At 37.2% G+C, this 19,262-nt stretch overlaps 2 protein-coding genes across 3 annotated transcripts in view; one reads left to right on the top strand and one right to left on the bottom strand.

Annotated features, from left to right (window-relative positions):
• Prkg1 (protein kinase cGMP-dependent 1) overlaps nt 1-19,262 on the top strand; it is a 1,145,359-nt gene that overhangs the window by 629,653 nt on the left and 496,444 nt on the right. The gene's annotated exons all lie outside the window — the stretch shown is intronic.
• Nucleotides 14,202-17,940, bottom strand: Cstf2t (cleavage stimulation factor subunit 2 tau variant). Its single transcript, XM_076834778.2, has one exon. The coding sequence runs from the start codon at nt 17,834-17,836 to the stop codon at nt 15,974-15,976; it is 1,863 nt and encodes a 620-aa protein (XP_076690893.1). The 5' UTR covers nt 17,837-17,940; the 3' UTR covers nt 14,202-15,973.

Below are 19,262 nucleotides of genomic sequence, written 5' to 3'. Positions count from 1 at the left end.
AATCCTTGTTTTTCAGAAGCCAACAGGAGACGGATATGGAGTCAGGTGAGAACATGACTCTACAGGGAGCCTGATGGCATTGGCTCATCATTGCTCCAAATGATAAAGTGTTAATTATGTCGATTACATAATGTTAATAGAAATAAAATTGTCATGTTACTTAAGAAAGGGGATTCATAGTTTTCATTTTTTTTCTATTTGGCATTCACCAGAAAAGAGGCTTTGGCACAGATACATGTCTTATTTGGAGGCAGCTGGTTCAAGCTGCAGACACATGATCCCTGGAGCTCCTAAAAGGATTGAGATGAGTATGTCTGGTGGGGTCAAGTCTGACTCAGTGGCTGTCTGTTCCACGCACGTCTATCCCAGGGGCCTCAGAGTAAACATCAGTCATTAAGATATAGTACCCTGGGGTCTTTGGGGACTGCTTTGGTGAATTATTAATCTGTCTGATTGTTAGGATGCATTCATTTATAGATGGCATTCATAAATATTAACCAATGTTTATTGAGCACATGGTACTATGCCAGGCATCAGGATTTCAGTCCCTCAGGGGGTGGTCTCCAACTTTCTGAACTCACTTAACTGAACTCTGAACTCTGTTAGAAATGCAATAGTGAAGACAAAGTCTCTGGTATTTATTCTTTCCTCAATTTCAACTATTGTTTCTGATTCCTACAGGTGTTACCAAAAGCTCAGTCCTTGTCCCCCATGCCAATCCAATAAGGAGGACATGGTTTTGAGAAAAAGGAAAAAGAAGGTTTATTGTTTTGCTAGCAAAGGAGAAACATAGGGGACTCCTGTCCCAGAGGTTGTGATTCTCCTATCAGCGGGAACAGGGGTGGGGGGAGGGTGGGGAGGTGATGGGGGGTTCAAAGGCTACAGTCTACCACCTTCTCTGCTGTAATGCACATGTTAATTTGGGAGATAGTAATTTCTGAGCTCTTCTGTCCCATCCCCAAAGCCTGAATTACTTCATTCCTGTGATAGGTGTGTACTCAAGGACAGAAAACTCCCTGGAGGTAGGGGAAGAAAGGTTCCCCCTGAGATTAGGGAGAAACAGGGAGAGAGGAAGAGAAAGAAAGACATCCTTTTAAAAAGTAAATTGCAGTAGCAGAGCACTAAGGGCTATATTCAAAGCATAAAGTGGACCACTGTTACACACGTGTCTTTCTTTTCTTACACTGCACATCTGCTTCCAAGCTATCTTGGTAAACCTGATACTGCCGGTTATCACTGCTGAGTTCTGCTCCCTCACTTGTTGAGGTATAACATTAGAGCAGCACACACCGAAGCAAGCATATAAAGCAGGGTTTATTTCAAAAGGGGTAACATGGACTTCTCCAGGGAGGGAAAAGGGGCCCATAGCTAGTATCCTGGTATCCCAAGAAGCGAGTCGTTCTTCCTTTTGTATATGTCCTAGGCTTTCTTTGTTCTCCTGCTCTCTTCCTGTTATGTTTCTCCTTCCTGCATATGTGACTAGGCCCAGGAGACGCTTAAGTGGGATAGCCAAGAGGTGAGAAGAAGATGAATGGGGAAGGGAACATGAAGCAGTCCAGGACACATTAATTAACAACTTTTATAACTCCCTGTAGGGAGGGGCAGTTTCTGGGCAGGTTATTTTAGCAACAGGTTGGAGCAGGGGCAAGTTATCTTGATAAGGCTGGAGGAAGGGCTCTGAAGGAATTTCAGTCCCTCAGGGAGTGGTCTCCAACTTTCTGAACTCACTTAAATTGATGTCCTTGATCTGACCTGACTCATTTACCTATCTATACTGACTGCCTGTCTAATCTGGCTTTAAGCCCATAGCATTTTATGTGTATTTCCAAGTCGGTAGTCTCTGCAAAAGGATCTATTTTACAAGTAGAGTTCCTAAGAAGTTACCTATTGTTTTTCTTTTTGTTTGCTATTGTCTTTTTATTACTGGCTTTGAACCAAATTCTTGATGACTGGAGTTGCTGATTGTCTGCTTCTCAGAAAAACAGCCATTCTCTTTTAAATCTCTTATAGATTTAATCTGTGGATTACTTAGAGCCCCAGATATGTTTTCCACCTAAATTCTTGTGATTTTTTTCCATGATTACTCTCCTTCAGAGAGTTCTTTCTTGAATGTCAATATGAATTCTCATTTCATTTTCTAAAACCCTAGAGTTAGTACCTGTAACTTTTGTTATGCTCAAATTCGGGATCCCCAAAGACCACCAAAGACCCAAGATCGATGTAAGCAGCAAAGAGTTGTTTATTGCGAGCTAGCTCAGTCCTCCAAGCGCACACACAGCAACTGGTGACGCTGAGAGGCACTGAGCCCAAGGTTTGCAGCATTTTTATACATTTTTTTGGAGAGGGCAGGGACTTCACATACATCATAGCATCCCTTAGCAAATCATCACACACCGCGGGAAAATCAAATAACAACTCTAAAACATGATTAGCACATTCACTGGCGGGAACAAGTTGGGTAGGGGTGATTGGTCAGTACAAAAGGAGTATTCATTTGAACTGATTGGTTTAAGCCAAGAAGGGTGTTCGTACTGAGCTACATGGTTTCCTAACTTGTTATCAACTATTGGGGGGGTCATCTGGTATCCCAGGTATTTCTCTGTCTCATGCTGATTGGTGGCTGCTAGGGGGTTGCTATGGGTCCCCACCTAGCCTGATTGAGTCAGGGACAACTGGTGCAGCAGATCTCTCCTGTTATTTGTAGATAAACAACTAGCAGGGTGGGAATGTGCTTAGGAGTGCTCTGTGGGTTTTTCCAAGGACAAAGGCCATGTCCCTTCCTTGGACAGGCTTTGCTCTGAGATAGAGGCTGGTTTTTCATTTTCACTATAGAAGGAAACTCTAGCTTATCTCTGGGGATCTAGATATAAGATCCTTATCTGCTGCTGCTTCTTTAAGATCCAGGAGTCACAAAACTATAGCATCATGCTCCTTCATTCCAATATCTGATTCATGTAAGTCCTCTGCCCAGGATGACTCTTCAAAAACTCTCCATCTTCCAAATTCTGTTTATCCTAAGGAAAGTACCTTGGTGCTTGTATATTGAGAGTCTCCTTAATTCTGGTGCTATAATACTGCAGTGCTGTGGTCACTATACTTCTCTCCAATTTGGGGACTCACTCCCTTTCTGGACTGTCTTTCTTCTTCAGAACAAAGCGTATGCTCAAAGTACCTGGAATAAAGTAAACACTGAATTAATATAAAATCATACTAAAGGAGCAGGATCCTTGTGAGTTTTTCTGAATCCTCATTGATTCACATGCTGAGCATTAGGTAACTATTTGTGTAAATAAAAATGAATAAAGTGAGCTAGCTATACTTTCATTTCTTCTGAGAGTAACATATCCATATTATAAATAGTTATATATTTATTTATCCAAATACATGTAACCTAATGGTTAACTACCAGTTTTGTAAAAATATATTTTTAGTTGTAGATAGACACAATGTCTTTATTTTATTTATTTTTATGTGGTGTTGCTGATCAAACCCAGTGTTTTACATATGCTAGGCAAGCACTCTAACACTGAGCCACAACCCCAGCCCCCAACTACCAGTTTTAATAATGTAAAGTGTGATCAGTGGTGCAATTGTTTAGTTGATCCACTTTATTATTTTGAACCATCACCTAAAGTGATAGCTCATCATAAAATAAGTATGTCCTCCATATCTATGTTACACACCTCGGTAGATACTTGTGGTGTGTGGCAGCTAATTAGTTAAATTTGGAAAAAAATTAAAATTCAGCTATTCAACCTCATGAGTGACAGGTTAAGTTCTCTATAGTTACATGTAGCTAGAGGCTGCCATAGGAATATAGAATATTAAATTTAAATCAATTATATACTGACAGGTTCATAAACTGAAAATTTTTACTCTATTTTTGAGCAAAAATTTGAGGAGAATATAATAGAAGTAAATACTCTTCAAAACAGAATGATTGTTTTTTCATAAATCTGTTTATAGAGACCAAAAAGTATTGCTAAATTATTGGCAAGTTAAAGAAGGATATTCAGAGTTCCTAAAGAAAACTCTAATTCCACTATATAAAGGACATCTCTAACATTGGATTTTAATGTTAATTTTTAATTTTTATTTCAGATATGTGGTCATTTCTGACTTATGGTAAAATAAGCATAATTATAAGATTTATGTTACTTTAATATTCTTTACTTGGGCTGGTAGTATTTCATAAAAGCCTTTTCTAATACATGTAATTTTTGTAGGAGTGTTTTCTTAAATCAGGTTCAGAGATACAGATACTTATAAAACACAAAATACTGAATGAGCATCAATTGAGCCATAGCATTTTGATTCATTTATTCTGGAATGTTTAATAGATACTATAGCATGGTGTGTGGCATAAAAGCTTGAAGAGAGGGCTGGATTGCATTTGAACACTTCATTTATAAATCAAGCATTTAAGATATATGTGCCTTATATACAACTTTGTAACAAAGAGTGCAAACACTTCCTCAAAATATTGGGTTATTAAAGTTTGCCTTAGATAAAGGAAACACATTTTTGAAGATCTGTCCTCTATTGTACTGGATAAAGCTATAGGAATAGAAATGGATAAGCCATAAAAGCTCTAGCTAGATAAGATTCTGATGCCATTTCTATTGGTTGGTCTAAAATAAGATTTCAGGAGCTTGAAACCTCTTAGGTCAAATGAAGTCTGCTGTTAGAGGGGTTTTCAACATAAGATTGCTTTTGCCATTATTAACTTTATGTTGGATTTCTTCTTATATAAAATATGGTTTTAGTACCTAAAGAAATATAAGAAAAGTGGTAAAGAAAAGAGGTTACAATTTCATAGATATTATGGTCTTCCTAGATTTTATGCTCTTTTCCAAAAGATGAACCAGGCTGCTTTGGTTTAATATGCCTCCTTCTCTATGAACAGATATTTCTTGAAGTGTCCTTATTCCTTGTTCTGCAGTGGATGTCCTTGAGCTGATTTCTTCCATCCTGTATTGCTGTCTGTCATGGCATCCAGAGAAACAGACAGGGCTGGCTCATATTTTGTGTTGATCTTATGGTCTGCACAGTGTTTTGTGTATGAGTTTTTAGAATAATTTCAAAAGCTAGCACATACCAAGAGCTTATTATGTGTAGGCATGATACAGATTGCATTATCAAACAGCTCTCCCAACTACTTTGGGAGGGAGTTAGCCCAGTGTCCAGATTTTGAAAGTAAGTCATAGAAATGAGTCACTCAGGTTGCCTGTGCTAGAGCAGGGACCTGCTCTTTATTAAAATAGTACATTCCCTCTATGGAAGAGCACCTTTAATTCCTTTCAAGTTCAATTAATGTCTTCACAGCTATAACCCATGAAAATGATTACCTGCTTTTCTAAAAGGACATAAGAATATCATTTTTTGCTTCTTCATCTTGACTACTCCTATTTCAGGTCAGTTCTTAAATAATGAAAGAACGAATATCTTTCACATGTTAAGGACTCTTTGATCTGATTATCCATTTACCTAAAATAGACATGCTGAAATCATGAAACACATGATTTTATTTGCTTATTTTATTTATAGTAAATAGATGACTGGAAACAGATATTTCTCCAAAGAAGCTATACAAATAGCCGATAAGCACATAGAAAGATGCCAGACATCATTATGCATGAAGAAAATTCAAATCAAAACCACAAAGAGAAATTGTTTCATATATATTTGCCTAACTGTAATAAAAAAGAAAATTATAGAGTGTCACAGAATATGAAGTAAATGGTACCCTCTTTTGCTGCTGGTAGGAGGGTAAATGGCACAACTGTTTAAAAAAACACTGTGACATTTCCTCTAAGGGTTAACATAAAGTTCCCAAGTGGTGTAGCAATTCTACTCCTAGGGTATATATCCAAGAGAAATAAAAAACATACACACACAAAACCTTGCACACAAGTGTTCTTGGCACCACTGTTTATAAGAGCCAAATTGTAGAAACAACACAAATATCCATCAAGTGGTGAATGGATAAATGAAATGTTATTCATATCAGGTGGAATAATGGAATATTAACAATACTGCTACACTACAGATGAATCGTGAAAACATGAAGTGAAAGAAACTAATTACAAAAGATCATATATTACATAACCTTATTTATGGGAAATGTCCAGAATTTCTATAGAGACCTAAAGCACATCAGTGTTTGCCTAGAGATGAAGATGGGAGAATGAGGGTGGGGAGTAAGTGCTAATGAATATGGGGTTTCTTCTTAAATGAATGTTCTGACTGTAGGTTATGGCGATGGTTGTACAACTCTGTGAACACCATAAAAACTGATGCATTCTATGCTTTACATGGGTAAAAATTGTGGTATGCAATTTGGATTCAATAAAAATGTTAAAATAGATCATAGGATTGTTTGAGATACTGACAAGAACTGTACAAGAAAAATGTCTAGTTTTATAGATTCCTTAGAAATAATCTGGTATTCCATATAAATATGTTTCCATTCTAAGTTCTGCTTTTTTATTTTTCTCTACTTTTCTGGAGCCCAAGTCTGGAAAATGGCATAATTACTTAAACCTGGCATCCATGTTAGTATTAGGTCACTTGAAAGAGCCTTACTGTCACCTTCCTCCCTCAAAATTAAATATCTCCTTCTTGCCCCAATATTGCGTGATGTCTGAAGTTCTGTTATTGTAGTCTGTCAACTCAAAGTCTTTGATTACTATATAAATATAAATTCTATTGTAAAAAAACATTTTACACAATCATACTTCTGCTTATAACAACAGTAAGTGGATTTTTCTCTTTTATTAAAAAAAACAACAAACAGCTTTTGTGTCATGGTAACAAGAAATGTTGAGGGTCTGAAGATGAGCTAGAGAGCACCTACTGCTTGGGGTGGCCAGCCATGACTGAAAGTGGAACAATTTGTGAGTTTTGGGGAGACTTAGTGAAAACAACTTAAGCCTTTCCTTTCTGTCTTGAAGAGTGAATTTGTACTGAAATGCCACCTTCAGATCCTGGTAATTTGTGAGACTTCCACAGGGGGTTGGCCCTGACAGGAAATCTGTGTCATAATCCTGATCCAGGAACCATTAGCCACCATCCAATGCATCTGTCTCCCTCTCCTTATTTATAATCCTTGGTGAACAAGAGAGTGCACAGGAAGTGCAGAAATGCCTCTTCCCCCCATACACAAGTCACCAGCTCTAATTCTTCTGGAGGGACAGCCATGTGTGGGCCATTTTAAACCAGTTATTACTTGTCAAGACTTAACTTGTTTGGCAGGTACTGACATTGGCACTAACTAGGAGGAAATGGGCAAAACATTTATCTGAAAAATATAACAAATCTCCACCAACCAAAGATTCTATAATTCCTCACACTTCTGAGATTCTATCCCTCCGTCTATCCCTCCCTTCTTCTCCCTCCCTCTCCCTTCCTTCCTCTTCATCTTCCTCTTCCTCTTCCTCTCTTTCTCTCTTCTCTCTCTCTCTCTCTCTCTCTCTCTCTCTCTCTCTCTCTCACACACACACACACACACACACACAAACACACACACATACACACACACACACAAACACACTTCAGCAAATTTGTTTCTTTTCAAGGGAAACAGAGCCCTCAATTAGGACTACAATACAAGTAGTCTGAACACACATGAGCATGGGAGATTCACTGGTTCCCTGTTATTTTCACAGTCTCACAATAATGCTTTGATGTCACCACTTGAAAGGCCTTGAATTGAATTTAAATTGATGTTTGCTAGAAATGTTTTGAATTCAATCACTTAAACTCAATGTAAACTTTTCTTTAAGAAAAAAAACACCTAATTTGCTTAATTTACAAAATGTTGATTTGGTTAATTTGTACCCTTAATTATGATAAGGTTCAAAGACAAACTTGAAAGGCTCAATAATAGCAGCATAGAGTTTTGATAATTTTCCCAATAAATCCACTGAAAATAAATTAACAGAACATATACTAGACTGATCCTTTTAACTGTTTTTGTTTTATTGCTAATTTCTTTTTGATGCTTTAGAATATTTAGATGAGGTTTGAAAAATTTTTAGCAGCAAAATTTTGTCAAAAGTTTATACTTACTGAATCAATAGAACAATTCATCTATTGCCTTGGTTAAATTGTGTGAGAGTCTTATAGGAATATTCCCTGGTCATAGGAAGAGAAAATCATAGAAGAAAGTGTAGTACCCTAAGTTGAAATCAGCATTCCTGGCCGGAGAGTTTATCTTTCCAGGAAAATGATGAGTCTTGTGGGATTGTGCCCAGCAAGGTGGTGCTCACCTGTAATCCCAGCAACTCAGGAGGCTCAGGCAGACATTCAAAGCCAACCTCAGCAATTTAGTGAGAACCTCAGCAACTCCTTGAGACCCTGTCTCTAACTAAAATACAAAAAAGGACTGGAGATGAGGCTCAGTGGTTAAGTGCCCCTGAGTTTAATCTCGAGTACCAAAAAAAAAAAAAAAAAGCATCTTTATGAGATATTGTTTATAAAAGACAGCATTCATCCCAGAGTCACAGCTTGTCTGAGACAATTTGTTGTGTTCAGGTGAAAATATGTAATAAATGTATCTTTTCTATCTATTCAACACAGTATTTTCTCCACCCCAGGGAACATAAAAGGCTCATATATGTGGACTAAATGCACTCAGGTGTCTTCTTTCAAAACATTAATTTCAACTATTTTATGGGCCAGTGTTCATTTAATTATCTAGGAACAAATACAATTCTTGTTTTTCTGTTTGCCTGTTCAGTATGTCTATATTGAGGGCTTGCTCCTGTATTTTCCTCAAACTGGGTAGGGATTTTTTCCAATTCTTGATCTTTTGTACTACTGAGTAAATTAAACATTCCTCATTTGTCATAATATTAAGTCTTTAAGGTATTTTTGTTTTCCATTTTATTTCTCTTAAGGTTAATTTTATACGATGCTTTTGAAATTTACTTGCATGTGGATCCATGAGGATTTTATTAAAATATAAACTCTGATTCAACAGAACTGGAATGGGACCTTAGAGTCTTCATTTCTATCAGGCTTCCAGATAATGTGTATGCTGCTGATCCAAGGGCCACACTTTAATTAGCGAGAGATGGAAGCATATTCCATTTGCTTGAGCATTTAACATCAGACAGAGGGGGAAGCAGGAGGACCTGCGTAGTGCCAGGCTGGAGTCTTTCCTGGGTGAAACCCACGGAGATGGAGGGCAGATTACTATGGCAACACCAAACTTCAAGGGTTTTTTCTCCATTATCTGAAAAATTCCCAACAAAGTTTGGACATAGTATGTTGTTAAAGATTGCCAGTTTCAAACTTCCTTTAAATGGAATGAAGATTTGAATACTTAGAAAGTATGTGGGTATATAATTCTAGATTTTAAGATTTTAAACCTATGTTTTGAAATTATCTTGCATCTACAGAGTTTGACAATGGTCCATTTTTTGGTCACTTACTTCTATAAAACTTTACCAAAACTTTCAATATATTTTCATAAAAAGAACCTTTTTTATACTTATGTTAATATATCTATTATATATATGTGTATATACATATATGTATATATGTATACATATATATTATAAAAATTAGTACACTTGGCATAAGCTGGTCTACAAACAAAATTGGAGTGATAAATATATACATGCGTTAAAACATTCAACATAATTTTTATATAAATAATCTTCTATTTTTGCAACCATAACTCATATGTACACATATTCTGTTACTACATTTATACCTATTTTTATGCCTATATGCCTATATGGAAAATGTATTTGGCAAATTCGAGGAGCTGAAGCTATATACACAGTAGATGTAGCAATGAGTGAAGAGGCTGTGGTAGACTCTGATGCTGACAAAGTGAAGAAGGAAATCACTAAGGTTTTATAGGTCAAGAAAATATTTTATTCTATAAGCAATGTAAACCATAAAAGGTTTTGCATAGGGAATAACAGGAAGTTATTATTTTTAAGTCACTATAATTGCTATATGGGAGTTGCATAATAGATTTTTTAAAAAATTTTAATATTTATTTTTTAGTTTTTGGCGGACACAACATCTTTGTTTGTATGTGGTGCTGAGAATCGAACTCGGGCCGCCCCATGGCAGGCGAGCGCACTACCGCTTGAGCCACATCCCCAGCCTTAATAGATTTTTTTTAAGGTACTGGGGATTAACCCCAGGGATGCTTAACCATTGAGCAACATCCCTAGCCCTTTTCATTTTTCATTTTGAGACAGGGTCTCACTAAGTTGCTTAAAGCCTAAGTTACTGAGGCTGGTTGTGAACTTTTGCCTCAGCCTTCTCAGCTACTGGGATTATATAACAGGTATATTTTAAGAACTCTATTCTGTCTACTAGACCTATGTTCATTCTAGAGCTATTAACATTTAATATTATTAATATTAAATTAATATTAATACTATTAATATTAATTTAATAGTATTAATCTTATTTAATAAACACATTTTAATTAAAAAATAAGGTGCAGCCATTTGGGGTTAATATTTATTAAAAATGCAAAAGATTTATGGGAGAAATACACTGATTGGGTTAACATCTTAGAACATCCCTTTGCTTAGTCTCCTTCATGAAAATCTATTTATACAAAATTCATCATCTGTCATTGTTGTTTTTATTTGCTCTGGGTTATTGTTTATTTTCATGGTTGGCTTTGCAGAAATACACTTGATAAACCAGTTGCCAAATATTTGTTTCATATTTGTCATATTAGATACCAATAGTTTCTCTTTAATAACAACATGTTTATACAAAGTTAAAGCAAATAATTATAAAATTAAAGTATAGGGATTGACAGGCAGTTATAAGACTCAAGCCAAGTATAATACCATAGGGAAAAATTCTGACCTATGACCAAATTGGAAAAATATGCATTCAAATTCAAAATTTTTGAGAAAATTGGGCTGGTCAAACAAAATATATCTGCAAGCTCAACTGGCTCAAAGGCCACCAATTTGAAATCCTTATCCCAAGACATTAAAAACTTTAGGGGATAGTAATTCTGGAGGTTTCAACAATTTCTCTGTTGCTAAAAATAGATGAGAAGTTTTTTTTTTTCTGATTAGTATTTAAAAAATGAAATCACTTTGGATATAGGATTAGCTAATGATAGGGAATATATTCTAATTGTTTACTTTTCTCAAACAAAGTTTTGTCTCATAATAGTCCTAATTTATATTGCTAAAATGATTTAACTGTGAACAAGGGTGATATTTGTGATATACAGTATGGTTTTATGAATGCTAATACACCAAAAACCCCTATTTAGGGCTTTCTGTTATATTGTTAACTCAAACTGTACCATTTTGTCATGTGGTACATGATCAATGATATTAAAATGAATGCTTAAAACAAGGGAAATTGGGAACTGAGTTATAGCAGATATATATTTTTTCCAAGGAAGATTAATTTGAAGTCTTTACTGTCCAGAGAAAAAACAAGTAGATTCCTAAACTGGCTCAGGTTGCTTCATATTGACTCCAGGTAACAAGGTAAGGTAGTAGTACAATCACAAATTGAAAAATACATTGAAGTGGTTAACAGATTTTGCAGAATTATAAAAGGATATGTTTAATGTAACAAGACAGAATTCTGATTAAGACAACTAATTAAATAAAGGAGACATAATAATTTGGGGAAAACTGTTGATTTCATATCTTAATACCCAAAAGATAATCTGTTCTACTTCCATAAGATAACTATGTAATGTTTCTAAATGATTATTTTTTGTGACACACCTGAGATTCATTTCAAATGTCTGCAAATATTACACCGAGCCATACAAAATTCATTATGATTAAGATTGTTATGAATTTTGTTCTAACTCCTTGATGATTACTTACCTATCTTTGGGTCTTAATATCTACTTGTAAAGTAACCCCTTTCTTTACAGTTGGTAAATATCCAGGTATTCCTATATATAGTATTTAATAAGTACCTAGTTTGTTACTTTTGAAATACTACCTCAAGTATCACTTTTGACATAGTGCATGCCCTCTACTGAGGTAATATTGTGATAGAAAAATATCAACAAGAAGCCTGAGAGTTAATGTATCATGAGAAAAATGATCTGTAATATGGACATTTGTGATGGTGAATTTTAAACCAAAGGAGTAAACTTTTGTTTCTAAATGTGAAAATAATATAAAAGCAAATGAAAATATGAAAAGTTTTGTTAAGATTAGAAAATTTATATATATGTACAATATATATATCAGAATCATATATCCACTTTGTATTTGTCATATTAGTTATATTAGGTATAAAGAGTTTTAATAATTTAATAGTTCATTTCTTTAAATATAAATTGGTTTTTGGCTAGAGATTCTTTTTTTTTTCTTCTTCTTCTTTGGAACTTGGGATTGAACTCAGGGGCACTCAACCACTGAGCCACACATCCCCAGACCTATTTTGTATTTTATTTAGAGACAGGGTCTCACTGAGTTGCTTAGTGCCTTGCCATTGTTGAGGCCGACTTTGAACTCACCATCCTCCTGCCTCAGCCTCTCAAGCTATTGGGATTACAGGCCTGCGCCACCATACCCAGCCAGAGCATTCTTAATGAGACTGATGAGAAAAGCAAATGGTAACCAGGGAAGTCTGTCTAAAGATCAGCTGATGAAATAAAGCAGTGAGAGGTCTGTGATTAATTCAGTTTTTCCCAATTTAGGTTGATCCACATAATTATCCTTCGACTTCATCAGAACTAAGAGAAAGGCTTGACACACCATAGAAAATTAGGTTCTGTAAGTGTAATGTCCCATCACAGCATGATAAAGAAGCCTTGCAAGCTGATTATAAGGGCTTTTTTAAAAATGCCTTTCTAACAAATCTGAAAACTATCTTTGAAAAGTTATATAAAATCTCACTTACATTGGCCTTACCTTTGCCCGAGATTGACATAGGCTTATAGCTCAACTCCAAATATTAGAAATCCTAGAAAATCAGCAGATGTTAAAACACACTTTTGTATTCACCATCAAGTGATAGAAATGGGAAGACTGGTGGGAAGGCCCTGATTTATCATTCTATAATCCCAAGAAATATGTACTCCCCAAAAGGAATAAGCACCAAAGAAACCATGGCCAATCATCTTCAACCTTTATTATGAATGAATTTACGATTGCATTTTTATTCTGTATGTTATGAAAAATGCTGGATGCCAAGAGTTGTAATTGATGGTTGTGTAGTAAAATGCAGAAGGTTCTGATTGTAGCAGACATGTGTTCTTTGAATTATTCTTTACTATCAAATTAAATAAGCCTCTCTACTTCCTATATTAATACTGGAACACTGAGATTGCTAATTGGAAATGAAGACAAGCTATCTTATTAACTTTTCAAAGAGTTCAAATGTTTGCTTTTATCATACTTCTAATTAATAGTTTATGCAAATAGTTCTTTTTTTTCAGAGTTTTTTAATATTTATTTTTTAGTTTTCGGTGGACACAACATCTTTGTTTGTATGTGGTGCTGAGGATCGAACCCAGGCTGCACGCATGCCAGGCAAGCACGCTACCGCTTGAGCCACATCCCTAGCCTGCAAATAGTTCTTATAACTCATTTCTTTTATATAGAATCTAAATCCTCTCAGGTAAACTTAAGTGTTCTTTTTTTTTTAAATGTTGGTGAACCTTTATTTATTCATTTATTTATATGCAGTGCTGAGAATCGAACCTAGGACCTCACATTTGCTCAGCAAGCACTCTACCACTGAGCTCCCAGCCCCAGCCCATACTTACGTGCTCTTAATGAGAATTTTTTCCCCTAAGACACATTAAATTGCCCTTTATTCCCACCTGTGATTTTCCTATGTTCGAGTTTATAGTCTACTGGCAGTGGGAATATGGGAGTAGGGGCTAGAAGTAAACATAGTGTTTCAGTAATGAAGATACCTGTAAGCTGCTCCTTAACACAGAGTTCTCTGTGGGAAACACCAACATAAGCCTAACATCTGACTATCAACAAGATATTGCTTCTGATACAAACCATAGAGTAACACATGCTTTATAGTTATTTCAATTGTTGAACTGTATGGATGATAATGGATCTAAACGAATTTTCATCAATTTTTTGCACTTTCATTAGTTTTGTCTTTTTAATTAACAAAAGTAATCAGGCCCTGGCCAACAAACTTAAGAACAACAAACTTCCAAATAATGTATTCATTCAAATTAAATATGAAAACTGAAATCAGCCTTAATTGTACAATGTTTTTATTTAGTTTTCATTAAACAATGCAGAGATTTTACTAGAACAAAGACTATAATGTAATAGTTTTCACAACTAGAGCCCTTCAGTGAAAGCTTTAGGATAAAGCAACTACAATTTCAAACTAACCAAGCCAAACTCTAAATGAATATTAACTAGAACTTTCGCACATACACAGGTGAATTATCTTCTCTAATACAGGAGAAACAGAAAACACAAGAAATTTAACAGTATAAACCACCACAACAAAGAGCAAAGCAAACAGCAAAGAACAGCATAGGAATGAAAACTTTGTAAAATGAGAATTAATTATCCATTCAAAATGTAAAAGCCTGGCAAAAGGAAAATAACTTCATTTCTAAGTGTCAATATTGTCCTTGTATTAAGATATTTTTCCTTCTGTAACTAGATACTGGGTTTCCTTCTCCAGAGGAAAATCAGCTGGTTATCTGGGAGTTTATTCTTCTGTTAATTACTACTTAGACTGTGATAAAATGTTTATGTGTCCACATCCTCAAGGTTTAAAATTAAATTAGATGGTACCTCTAAAGGAAACGTGTTAAGTTCCACTTTCCTATAGATTTTAAGTATATCTTATGGATAAGTATACTAGGATTAAATGACTTGTCAAAAGTGAGTAATAAGTCAACTGAGCAAGTATTCAGTCTAGAACATCTCTACCTATCTTTGCCTCAATGATCTGATACAATGGCAATAGAAAAAGCAGTTTATGAAACAAGAAAAAAAGGCATGCTAAATGTTGAGACTAAGATTTTTAACTCCTGATTCTCACTGACCAAATGGATACCATCTATACATGGAAGCCAGTTACAAGGAAACTGGGAGCTTTACTGAAAGAAACCTTCCACTATTTATGAAAAGCCCAGTGCTGTGTATTCTCCTCACTCAGATGGTCCTTTGACACTGATTTTTGGGAAGGATGTAAGAATCACTCAGATTCAGATTTAGGGCTTAAAGACTCTTGAGAAACAGGAAGGTACTGAGAAATTCCTGGGTCTCATCAGAGGAGACTTAAGTAACCTGGTTTATCCTAGAACTATCCCTGTAAAATCATCACAGCCAGGGCCAGGGCAGAATACTGCTTGTCTCTGAAGAGAAGTATAAATGAACTACATTAAACCAGGTGGATTCCTTGATTTTTCAGGTAACAGCTTTTAAAAAAAACTCTAAAACCACATATTTAAACTCATCCTGTTAGCCCTAACATTTCAAAATAATTCCAAAACTAAAACAATGTTTAATCTAATACAAAGCTGTATTGCCTCCAAAATAGGATTCTGTATTTTGAATGGTTTACCAAAAAATATCTTATATTTTGAGGTAAATGTTTTATACAACCAAAAATCTTTAAACATTAACATTAACATTTTAAAGGTTGCCTTTTAGTCTTTATGTGCATTTTTCACATTGTTTTACCCAATATTTTAAAAATGTAGTTAACATAGTGCAGACACTATAATATTGCTGCATTCTTTGTAATCTTATTTGGTATAGTATAATCATTTTCAGAATTATTTTTGTATATTTACAGTGACTTAAAAGTGAACAGCCCCACTCCCTCCACCCCCTACCCTCAATTAAAAATGAAAACACAAAAGACAACGAGAAATGTGATTAGGTTCTAGGAGGGAAACCCTATCATTAAAGTGTAGGGATGCAGAAATCAGCTTTTCTGCACCCATTTTCTATGCTACAGAATAAACTCTATAAAACTACAACCAAGTATTTTTAAAAACCTTTCAAGACGCTCCAGTGGATTTCTGGATTTGCTCTTTTAAAATCAGGATACTCTGCCTTTGCTCGGGTGGCAGCATGGCAATCTGATCTGCGGTCAGCTGAAGAACCTGCATGATCAAAGCTGCTTTTTCTTGATCTTGTGGAGTTACCTGACTCTGCCCAGGACTAAAACTGCTTGGCTGGCCTCCACCTTGCTTGCTTGCCCCCTGCATACCTGCTCCTTGTATGCCCACACCTTGTATGCCTGTTCCCTGCATTCCTCCTCCTTGTATGCCTGCTCCCTGCATACCTGCTCCTTGTATACCTGCCCCCTGCATGCCACCTCCAGGATTTCCCACTCCTGAAATGCTTGGGACCTGTCTAGGTCCCTGAGGACCACTTGCCCCTATATTAATGGGACCAGGACCCTGGATTCCACCAGTCATGGGGCCTCTTGAACCTGGGCCAGGGCCTCTCATCTCTAATCCTCTTGCATCCATGCCTCTGGCTTCCATCCCTCTGGCTTCCATTGCACAACTTTCCACTGCTCTTCTCTCCATCACTCTTGTCTCTAAGACCTCTGTTTCCATGGCTCGAGCCTCCATCCCACGAGAATCTCTACCTCCTCTACCATCCATAGGTAGACCCCTTTGATCTATCATGGGTCCTCTAGGCTCTCCAATTAGCAATCTGGGATCTGATAATGGCCCTCCTCTCAAATCATGCGAGGAAGGGCCACGGGTGTCATGACCAGAGGCATGGTGCATGGGGGGACCTTGATGGGGTGGACCCAGATAACCCCTGGGTTCTACTTCTCCAGTAACTGAAAGCAGAGTCCCGCCGCGTGGGTCATTTGGAGCATCTCCTAACAGTCCTCGAGGAGGTAGGCCACCAGCAGTCATGGGTCCACGAGGCATAGGAGCTCTAGGATCGGACATCTGTACTTGTCCCCGTTCTAAAGGCACCGGACCAACTCCTGGTATTCCAACTTGTGCCTGCATTGCTCCTCCAGGAGTTAAAGAACCAGGACCAGGTCCAGGAACTCCTGCAGGTATTGGTCCTGGAGCTGGAATTCCACCCTGGATAGGAGTCTGCATCAGAGGAGGAATGTCCTTAACAGGTCTTCTAGCCAAATGTTGAGGCTGAGGAGCTGGAGGATTCTGTTGGTTCAGTAGAACATTAGGTCCTGGGCATAGCCCAGGGCCAGGGCCAGGCCCAGGGCCCGGGCCAGGGCCAGGGCCAGGCCCAGGCCCAGGGCCAGACACAGTCTGAGATTTGCCTGGGATCAGTGGTGTTACATGTATCTTGCGATGCAAAATTTTCAGAGCAATTTCAGGATCCATGATTCGCATCACTACTTGTGCTTGCAGAAGCGCATAAGCCAGTTGTGGATTCTGAAGTAACATGTTTCGAGCTTCTTGGTGACTATTTTGGACGCAGAGCTTCATCTGCTTCATCAGCTCAAACATCTGCTCCGGAGGGAGACTGGCAACTGCTCTGGTAATTGATTCAGGGGCATCTTCTGGATCGATAGGGTCCCCATAGGGTGAGTCAATGATGGGTGCTGCAGGCCCCAGGCTTTTTAACTCCTCCTTATTCTTTTCACTGGCAGCATTGTCCACCCGAAGCGCTCTCCCACTGAACTCACGCCCATTGAGGTTCCGCATGGCACTAAGCGCGGTCTCCTGGTCTTGGTACTCGCAGAAGCCATAACCTTTGGGTTTTCCCGTCTCTCTATCATATACGAGACGGAAACTGACAACAGAACCAACCTCCGAGAAAATGTCCTTTAACTGCTCCTCAGTTGCCTCATACGGGATGTTCCCCACGAACACGGAACGCAGCGATCGATCCATTGCCGGGTCTCTCACCGCCAAACTAGACATGATTCCGGTTGTGCACACAGCCGATAGCGGATTCTTGTAAGAGTCGTCCTCTTGTGACCCACACTTCCGCTGAGCGAAGGAAGCCGCTCTCAAAATCCGGGCAGAAACCTTAGAGATCCACTTGCAAAGTTCCGCTTCTTCGCAGAACCTACGTCTCAACGTCCCACTAATTTGGTTAAGCTTTCAGCGCCGGATCTTGTGTTATTCTGTCAGCCGGTTATTATTGAGACGCATAATTCCTTTCCCATCTATTATTCTGCAGACTTTCTATGAAGCCCCACCCCCACCCTGACAGCCTCCGTTTGAATTGACCCGAGTAAAAATGGCCGCACAGACTTCACCATGGTAACCGAGAGTCCGCCTCCCTTGACGTCAAGGGCGGTTTTGTTTTCGTTCCACCAGCGGGAAACCGCCAACCGAAAGCCAATTTAAAGCGGCGTGGTTTTTGATCTGATAGAAGTATTTTTACATCGTCATTCTCTTTAGCACAGTATTTAAACTGTATTTAAAAGTACATTTCAGACTATGAAGTAGAAGTGTATTCACTTAAAAAGCATAATTGAGATCTGCCCTTTAAAATACAAAAGTAATACCTTTTTTTGGAAAATATTTTTTTGGAAATTAACTGCCCAGAAATACAAGCTGAGACATGTGCCAGCTTCTTTACGCCCCCACCCTGTTGCTCAGTATAAATGTTACTGAGGTGGCCGATCCTTCCAGGCTTTTCTGTGTTTACACAGGCAGCGGTTGTGTTATTCATACTATTAGGCTGTTTTTTTCTTTCAATATTAATCGCTTGTAATATTAATTAGCGGATAATAATCGCATTCTGTGGCCACAGAGCATGAATTAATTGAATTTATTTAGTTATTCTTGTGGGCATTTAATTTAGTTCTAAATTTTATTATAAACTCGTATGCAATGAATCCACCTTACTATGAAAAGAATAATGACTTAGATTTTGCTACAGATTTCTGAGATAGAAATTTAAATTCATTGAGTGTAGTCCCACACACATTTGAGCACAGATCTGAAGCTTAGAGAGAGCTAGGTAAATTACCCAGGGCCAAGCAGCCAGTTAGAGGCAAAGCAATTCTTTCCCAGTCCTCCTGATATAGTCCCAGAAACGTGCTACCCTAAAAGATAGTCGCTAGTCACATGCAGTGGTTATTTCAAATGTAACTATTGTGACTGTGATATTGAATTTTAATATTTTTATTTCAATATAAAAACATATTCAGGTAGACACTGGAAAATTTTTAGCATTTGGAATAATTTGGGTATGCAATCTATTAGCAATGATAAATGTTATTTATTCTAAAGTTTTTCCAGTTAAGATTTATCATTTTAGATGGAGCGTGCTCACATACAAGATTTTGAAGACTAAGCACAAAAATTGTAAAAATACCTCAACAATTGTATATTG

Source organism: Callospermophilus lateralis, chromosome 15 (assembly GCF_048772815.1).
Source record: "Callospermophilus lateralis isolate mCalLat2 chromosome 15, mCalLat2.hap1, whole genome shotgun sequence".
Taxonomy (NCBI): domain Eukaryota; kingdom Metazoa; phylum Chordata; class Mammalia; order Rodentia; family Sciuridae; genus Callospermophilus; species Callospermophilus lateralis.
This window is presented reverse-complemented; position numbering and strand designations above follow the sequence as displayed.

Coding starts and splice junctions, on each gene's coding strand:
- Cstf2t (XM_076834778.2), bottom strand. CDS start 17,836: ATGTCTAGTTTGGCGGTGAGAGACCCGGCAATGGATCGATCGCTGCGT.